Below are 9,014 nucleotides of genomic sequence, written 5' to 3' on the forward strand. Positions count from 1 at the left end.
TGGGAGCTGCTCACCAGGGGTGGGAGCCATTTACCAGGCCCCACAGCTGTTTACCCCTACACGGGAGCTGTTTACCAGGCCCCATAGTTGTTTATCAGGTGTGGGATCTGTTTACAAGGGGCAGGAGTGGGAGCTGTTTACCGGGGCGGGAGTGGGAGCTGTTTACCAGGTGTGGGAGCTATTTACCCCGTGCGGGAGCCGTTTACCGGGTGTAGGAGCCGTTTATCGGGCCCTGTACCTGTTTACTGGGCGTGGGAGCCGTTTATCGGGCGTGGGAGCCGTTTATCGGGCCCCGTAGCTATTTACTGGGCGTGGGAGCCGTTTACCGGGTGAGGCCCCGGCCACGCTGTCGGGCCTGAGCCGTCCCATTGCTCAGCCAGCCGGCCAGGCTCCGCGTCACGTCACGCATCGAGCTGCGGGCTCACTGTGACCACACAGCTCATGGGTTATTCTGAGCGGCGCATCATGAGAGAAATATGAACCTCCAGGCTCCCTGCCTCCTCCCGCGCTCCGGGCCCGTCCCCTCCCCCGCGGCTCGCCAGGGCTTTCCATGAGAGGGCTTTTTCTGAGCGCTGAGCACACACGGCCGCACTCTAGCACCTTCCACCGGGATCCCCAAGCGCTGGGCGCTCACCCGAATGAATGAAGTCCGGCCCGCCCGCCCACGTGGGTCTGGGATCCCCCCCTCCGAGTGACAGATGGGGAAACTGAGGCACGGAGCAAAGCCCTGGGGTGTGCAGCCAGCCGGGGGCCAGAACTCCAGGTGCTCATCTTTGGTCCCCCCTCCAGGCCCACATGCCCGGCCCCACTTCTTCCTATGGTGCCTCCCGGCGACCGGGGTCCTTCGGCGGTTTGGGGGGGGGGGGTGCAGGGGCCCTCCTCCCATTGTCTACAAGGAGCGAGGATCCTCCCCTCCCCCTGGTTTGGGGCAGGTTAAAAATAGCAGCCAGATGTCCCCGGCGTCAGCCCGGGGGGGCGGGGGCCGAGCCAATCCCAACCCCCCGCTATCCTTAGCGCCCAATCGCCGGCCCGGGCGTTATCTCCGCGGGGAGGAAGAGAAAGTTCCTGCTCGGCTCTTACTTGTATATGGTCAGGGCCCGGCATTCCTGGGAGTCCTGCGTCCTGACGCGGGGCCCGGGGGGGCGGGCGGGAGGCGGCCCCTTAAAACCCCCCGGCGCGGGGCCGCCGCTTCACTGGGGCGCACCCGGGAGCCGCCGGCACAGCCCCACTCGCGACCGCCGCGCACGGGGAGAGCCCACGCGTGGGGCAGGAGCTCGCCGCGGGGGCTGCTCAGTTCCCCCCTCCTCCTCCTTCCCGGGCCGGTCAGTTCCCCCCGTTCCCGGGCCGGTGAGTTCCCCCGTTCCCGGGCGGGTCAGTCCCCCCGCGCGGCGGAGATGAACAGCCACAGCTGCCCCGAGGCGCCGGCGGCCGGCGAGGAGGCGGAGGAGATGCCGGCCACGGAGAAGGACCTGGCGGAGGACGCGCCCTGGAAGAAGATCCAGCAGAACACGTTCACCCGCTGGTGCAACGAGCACCTCAAGTGCGTGCACAAGCGCCTGGGCGACCTGCAGCGCGACCTGGGCGACGGGCTGCGGCTCATCGCGCTGCTGGAGGTGCTGAGCCAGAAGCGCATGTACCGCAAGTACCACGCGCGCCCCAACTTCCGCCAGATGAAGCTGGAGAACGTGTCGGTGGCGCTGGAGTTCCTGGAGCGGGAGCACATCAAGCTGGTGTCCATCGGTGAGTCCGGGCGGAGGGACACGCCCACGGCGCCGAGTGTGCCCCCGACACGCCCCTCACACCCGCAGTGCATGGTGTGCCCCCGGCACGCCTGCTCACGCTCGCATCGCCGAGTGTGCCCCCGACACGCCCCTCACACCCGCAGTGCATGGTGTGCCCCCGGCACGCCTGCTCACGCTCGCGTCGCCGAGTGTGCCCCTGACCCACTGCGCCTACACCCCCACTCATGCTCACAGCGCCGAGTGTGCCCCTGACATGCCTGCTCGCACCCAGTGTGGAGTGTGCCCCTGATGCACCCACTCAAACTCACAGCACTAAGTGTGCCCCTGACATGCCCACTCACACCCACTGATCTGCACGTTCCCTGACACACTCACTCATACCCACTCATCTGAGTGTGCCACTGACAGCATGTGCCATTGACACACCGCTCGCACTCACTGATCTGCACATGCCACTGACACACCCACTCACAGCCACCAATCTGCATGTGCCCCTGACACACTCACATACTGATCTGTGTGTGCCCCTGACCGCTCCCTCACGCACTCTGATCTGTGTCAGACACACTCAACCCACTCACCCACACACTGATCTGTCACACACTGTGTTCTGTCTCTGACACCCCTGCACAAACCCTGATCTGAGTGTGCCACTGACACACCCCCTCACACTCACTGATTGGTGTGGTGCCACTGACATTCCCCCCCACTGATCTGCGTGTCAGACACACTCAACCCACACACTGATCTGTCACACACTGTGCTCTTTCTGACACACACCCTCACACCCACTGATCTGCCTGTGACCCTGACACACCTGCTCACACACAGTGATCTGTGTGCCCCTTACACACTCACTTACACCAGGGGGTCTCAAACTGGGGGTCGGGACCCCTCAGAGTGTCGCGAGCTGTCAGCCTCCACCCCAAACCCTGCTTGCCTCCAGCATTTATAATGGTGTGAAATATATAAACAAGTGTTTTTAATTTATGGGGGGGGTCGTACTCAGAGACTTGCTGTGTGACAGGCGTCACCAGTACAGAAGTTTGAGAATCACTGACTTACACTGATATGTATGTGACACTGACACACCTACTCACACCTGCTACTTTCTCTCACAACGTGTTGTCGCTCACATCCACTGATCTGTGGGTGTCCCTGACACACCTGCTCACACACAGGGATCTCTGTGCCCCCGACACACTCACTCATCCTGATCTGTGTGTGACACTGATACATTCATACCCCACACCCGCTGGTCCCTGCATGTCACTAACACACACACTGATCTCTGTGTGTCACAAATGCCCTTGTTCCCCTTACACACACACACACACAGCTCTCTCTCGCACACTGTGCTCTGTCACTGACACACCCACTGATCTCTGGGGCCCTGACACACATACCGATTTCCCCCTCCCCCCGATCCCTTCACATGGCGCTGAGTTGATTGGACACAGACACACTGAAGCCGATGGCCCCCTTACACACTCGCTTTCTCTCCCCTAGACACACACTGCTCACACTGCGCCCTGACCCCCAGCTCTCGCCCCCCATGCTGGTCTCACACATACACCCCCCAGGTCTCTCTCTCTCTCTCTCTCTCTCTCTCTCTCTCACACACACACACACACACACACACACACACACACACACACACACACACACACACACACACACACCCTGCTGCATCTCCCTGTTATGCAGTTCACTAGCAGGCCAGCCAAGTGCCCTGGCTTGGAGAGGTCAATTCCGGCCCCAGGCGGCTGATTCTCCTGTCCTGGTTTTGCTTGTGTGTGTTTTGGTGGGACAGTGACACTCTTGAGGGGGGGGGCTCCCCATACCAGCCTCCCCCCCCCACCCCCGGCCAAGAGTTTGCCCCAGCAGGCTGGGCAGCGAGGCAGCAGGAGGCCAGCGTGGGGGCCTAGGGCTTGCTGCCCGTTGCTGTGTGGGAGCTGGCCCAGGGAATGAAGGGGATTAGCCGGCTGGAGCCACACGGGCAGGAAGGAAAAACAAACGATTCTGAGGGTCCCGGCTCTCACGGCCCCCGCTGGGAACCCGCCGGGCCCCTGGGGGAAAGCAGCCCGGGGCGAGATCAGAACCAGGCCCCCATCTCTGTGCAGGGGGCTCCTGTCCTCTGATCCGCCCCCCGGCTAGCTCCACCCCACCTGGCAAGGGGCGAGGGTCTCCCCCGTGACAGGCGGCACCCAGCTGGGATACAGGCCTGGGGGGGTGAGGGGAGACCTGTGCCTGCCCTATCCATTGGGGGGCGTTGCCAGGCTGCCGCTGTGGGGCAGGGGGCATGGGGGCAAAGCGAGAGGGGGCAGCAAAGGGAGCTTTCTGGGCGGTTTGGGGCTTTGATTTGTTCAGCCTTCATAGGAGGGGAGGGAGGGAGTGTTCGGAGCAGCCTGTTCCTCCCCCCCCCCCCCCCCCCCCCTTGTTCCCCAGCGTCTTTGAGCTCCCTGTCTGGCTCACAGAGCGAGGGAAAGGGCAGGGCTCACAGATCTGACCCATGGGGCTGTACAGCTGCGCGTGGGGCTAGCCCTGGCCTCCTGAGCAGAGAGGGGACCTCTCGAAGCGTGGGGCAGATCCAGCCCCAGCTCTGGCCCTTGTTGTTTACCCAGCGCTGGTTCCATAGGGGGCTCAGCCCTCAAACATGTGGCGTTGCCGTGCGGCGGTTAAACAGCTGCCACGTCCCACCCCAGAGGCAGCTGCATTCCGGCGCGGGGCGAGCGATTCCCCTGGGCCCAGAGCCGCTTGCGGAGGCAGCAGGCCACTGAGGGTCGGAGTGGCCGTTTGCGAAGTGCCACGGAGCCGCGCCCACCCCCCCCCTCCGACTGTCCATTTGTGATTTCATCCCTGCCTGAGCCAGGACAGAGCTTTGGCCCCTCGCCCAGGCCGGACCCACGCCGCCCCGCCCGGCTTCCCTCTCACTCTGGAAAGTCCGAGGGGGTGGCTGCAGCCTGGCCCAGGCCCCCGCACAGGTCCCAGCCCAGGCCCGGCCACGGCCTGGCCCCATTCTCCCTCCCGGGAGCCGGGCTCAGCCTGTGGAGTTAACCCTTTGGTGTCCAAAACGGGTTCCCTCCCCCGGCGAGTGGGCACGGGGTTGCTGGGCCAGGGCAGATGTTGCGAGCTCTGGGCAGCTGGGATGGGAGCGAGTGAGAGCAGCCAGGATGGGGTCTGGGCCCGGGGGGGCTGCCTGCAGGGTGGGGCCGAGAGCGGCTGGGGACACCCCAGGGAACTGGTGCTGCCTGACATGCCCCCTCCGCCCCGCCTTGGCGTGGGGTTCGCTCCCTCTGGCTAGCTGGGGGGCAGGCAGGCTGGCTGGGCTACGGGAATGTTGCTGAGGGGCTGGGCTGGGGGGTGTCTGCAGGCCGCTGGCACTGGAGGTTACTGGGGGCTGAGAGACGGTGGGCAGGTGATGGTGGGTGAATGGTTGTGGGATGTATAAGGTGTGGGGGGGTGGGCTGTGCCCAGCATACAGGCAGGGGGTAGGGATGAACTTTGTACCCAGGGTGGGCTGTGTCCAGGGGCACTGGGGGCTGGGGGGAGTGACTGGTTGTGGGGTTTGAACCTGGGGCTGGGCTGTGCCTGGGGGGGCAGGGGCCTGGGGGGAGTGACTAGTTGTGGGGTTTGTACCTGGGGTGAGCTGTGCCTGGGGGGTGACTGGTTGTGGGGTTTGAACCTGGGGCTGGGCTGTTCCTTGGGGGGCAGGAGGCTGGGGAGGGTGACTGGTTGTGGGGTTTGTACCTGGGGTGGGCTGTGCCCGGGGGGGGCAGGAGGCTAGGGGGTGGCCGCGGGAGCACGGCCTGGCTGCCCGGCCTGGGCCCTGGAGTCTTGTCGGGGGCGCCAGGCAGCTGGGGCTCTCAGGCGTGTCCCGGGGAGGCTGGGTGGGCAGCGCGGGGGGGAGGAGGCGGGGGGCTCTCAAGCGTGTCTGCGGGACGCTCAGGGCCAGTCCTCAGCACGATGGCCCCTGGGGCTGGCGGGGGGTGGAGCCAACCCCCTCCCCAGGACAGCCGGTGCCTGGCTGGGGCGGGGCCCCAGCGTGGGGCCGGGCAGCAGCTGGCAGGGGCTGGGGGGGCCGGGGGAACATTCTCCGGCTAATCCCGCTGCCTGCTCCCATTGCCGGGCCCAGCCCCTGCTCGCTCGGGGCAGCTGCCATGAGCAGCTGAGCTCGGTTCATCTGCCCCAAACCCAGTCCCCCCTTCCCCCCCCATCCCCTTCCCCCATCCCCGATCCCTCCAGGCCTGGCAGCTCCCCCCGCGCAGCCCAGGAGCCTGGGAGCTGCCGGGGGAGGGGGGGGCTGTTTGGGGGGAAGCTGGGATGTGGTAGGGCAATGGGTAGAGTGGGTGCCAATGGGGCTGGGGGGGGACAAATGTGGGGGTGTGGTCCCTGGGGACAGGTCAGGGACAGCAGGGGCGGGGTCACTGGGGAAGAGGCGGGGTCACTGGGGGCAGGGATGAACAGCAAGGGCGGGGTCACTGGGGAAGGGGGCGGGGTCACTGGGGGGTGGCTGGGACTGGCTGCTGGGACGGGGTCACGGGTCGGGGAACAGGTGGGGTTACATCAGTGGGTCAAACAGAGGGACAATTTTGGGCACAACCCATTGGGGCGGGCTTGTGATGTCAGAGGAAACGGCCAATCAGCACACTGTTGACTGGTAGCTCATTGACATACTGCCCTCGGGTTGGTTCTCAGGCAGTGGGGGTGCGGTCGAGAGTTCGCAGGTTCTGGTGCCCCGTGTGGGGCCTGGGGACGGGTGAATCATGCAGTCCCTCTCCCCGGTAAGGGGCCCGTCCCACACGCCAGGGCTGACGCCTCCCGACGTGGAAATACCCCCCCGGCTCCGTCCACCTGTCCATCCAGCCGCCCGCCCGCTCCCACCCCGGCTCAGTCTGTCCATCTGTCCAGCCGCCCGCCCGCTCCCACCCCAGCTCCTTCCATCTGTCCAGCTGCCCGCCCACTCCCACCTGGCTCTGTCCGTCCGTCCAGCCGCCCGCCTGCTCCCACCCTGGCTCTGTCCAGCTGCCCGCTCCCACCCCGGTTCCGTCTGTCCCTCCATCCAGCCGCCCACCTGCTCCCACCCTGGCTCCATCAGTCCCTTCATCCAGCCGCCTGCCCGCTCCCACCCGGCTCTGTCCGTCTGTCCGTCCATCCAGCCCCTTCCCCAGTGACCCCACCCCTGCTGTTCATCCCCATCCACACTCCCTGCCGCCACGGCTCTGCCTCCCGACCGGCTGTGCCAGCCGGCCGGGCCGTGGTGCAGTGCATGGGCAGGGCGGCTGTGGCAGACCCCCAGGGCACAGCAGGCAGTGACCGCCGGCAGGGCGGCCCCCCCGGGAGGTGGCAGGGCCGGGCAGCTGCGTGTCCCCCAGTGAACCCCGTGGTCCAGGCCTGGGGCGGCCGGCACGGCTTCCTGCCAGGGCCTGGTGCCGGGAGGGGAGCCCTGCGGGAGGCCTCACGCCGCACATCAGGCCCCCTCCGCCCCCGGCTGCGCTCCCAGCCGCCCGCTGGCTCCCTCCAGCGCCGTGGTGAGCTCATCCCTCCGGAGACGGCGGGCTGGGCTGCTCCGCGCTGAGCTCAGGCGTCAGCAATGAGAGCGGGGGGGTGGCCGGAGCCGCGGGGCTGGGAAACCGAGCTTCTCGCTGGGGCTGTTTTCCCTGCCCGGAGCCCCGGGAAACCTCCCAGCCCCTCGGCCCGGGGACCCAGCACCTCCTGCTGGCCTAGCGGTGCCGCAAAGCCCTCTGTGGGAAGGATGGCAGGGTCCCCCCAGCCACCTGCCTGATCGCCCCCCTGCCTGGTGTAACTGAGCCTTGTAAACTCGTTACACGCATGGAGCTGGCGTGTCCAGGGGGGTTACGCCCCAGAGGGGGGCCCCTGTGCAGCCTCGGGTCTCTCACCTCCTCTGGGGGGCTGGGCAAGGGGCAGAGCTTGTGGTGCTGGCGTGAGCACCTGCCAAGCGGGTGACGTGCTGGGATGGGACCAGCCGTCAGAAAGACAGCAGCAGGGCGGGGCGGGGGGAGCCGGTCGGGCAGGGGACCCCACAGCTGGGCGCAGATGTTCGCTGTCTCCAGCCACCGCCCTGTCCTGGGGCGCGTTTCGGGGCCCCATGGACGTGCCGTCCTGCGCACCGGCCCCTCCGATCCTGCCGCAGAGCCGACCCCCCCCCCCCCAATCCCATGCAGGACCAGGGTGCTACTGGGGGAGGTTGGGGGGATCCTCCCAGTGCGGGGACGGAAAAGGGGGATCTGAGTGTGGCCTACCCCAGTCCCAAGGGCCTAGACATGCGCGGGGGGGGGGGGGTCGGACCAGAGCAGGTGTAGCTCAAGGGGGGGCTGTTCCCCCCTCCAGGGATTTAAACCTGGTGCCCCTGGGTTTAAATCCCTGGGACACTGACCCCCTCTCTGCAAGACTCCGAGCAATAACCACCGGGGGGGGGGGGGGTGGGGAGGGATGCACAGGTTATTTCCAAACCCGGGTGCCTAATGCCCCAGCTGTGGGGTGCATCCCCTGGGGCGGGGGCTCGGCGGGCTGGGTGCAGGATCGGGCCCATGCCGCTCTGCTCAGACCCCTGGCAACATGGAACAAAGGAGCCAGTTTCTCAGCGTCCCCCCACCCCCCAGCTGCTGCCCCTCCTGGAGCCAACAGCTGAGCGGCTCTCTTTGGTGGACAAAGGTGGGGGGGGGGGGCTTGGGAACAGCAGCTGTTCCCCCCCCCCCCGCCCAGCCCCTCTCCGAGCCAGAACAAATCAGGATTGGAGCCCTGGCACTGCGGCTGGCAGGGCTGGGCCGCTCTGGGCCAGTCTCTTGTCCTCCGCACTCCCCACAGTTGCCCCATCCTGGCCTGACCGCGGGGGTGCTCCCTGATCTCCCAGACCTGGCCCCCAGTTGCCGGAGAGGGACCAGCCCCCCCAGGTTTCCTCAAGGTCAGAGGCTGGCTGGGCAGGACGCCCGGCCTGCACCAGGGACCCGGCCCCTCTGCGCCCGCTCAGCGGCCTCCCCCGCGCTCCCCTCCCCCCCGCCCCTGCCGAGCTTCCCAGCTCCCCTCACCCCCCTCATCTAGTGTCCCGGCTCCCCTCCCCACCCGCCGGAGGCCACAGCGCAGAGCCCCCCCGCCCAGCGTCCCGGCCCCCTTCCCCCCCCCACCTAGCATCCCGGCTCCCCTTCCCCCCCCCCCCGCTCCCCTTCCCCCCCCCCCCCCCCCCCCCCCCCCACCCCACCCCCCCTGACCCCCCCCCCACGCCCCCCCCCCCCCGCCCACTCCCCCCCCCCC

At 67.2% G+C, this 9,014-nt stretch overlaps 1 protein-coding gene across 1 annotated transcript in view; it reads left to right on the forward strand.

Moving 5' to 3' along the window:
* Window positions 1-1,182: 1,182 nt before the first annotated feature.
* Window positions 1,183-9,014, forward strand: part of FLNC (filamin C) — a 50,649-nt gene continuing 42,817 nt past the window's right edge. The window contains exon 1 of the mRNA XM_034762955.1: window positions 1,183-1,740. Coding sequence (XP_034618846.1) covers window positions 1,395-1,740 — 346 coding nt within the window. The 5' untranslated portion in view covers window positions 1,183-1,394. The remainder of the gene's footprint in view (window positions 1,741-9,014) is intronic.

The sequence above is a fragment of the Trachemys scripta genome, chromosome 1 (assembly GCF_013100865.1).
Source record: "Trachemys scripta elegans isolate TJP31775 chromosome 1, CAS_Tse_1.0, whole genome shotgun sequence".
Lineage (NCBI taxonomy): Eukaryota > Metazoa > Chordata > Testudines > Emydidae > Trachemys > Trachemys scripta.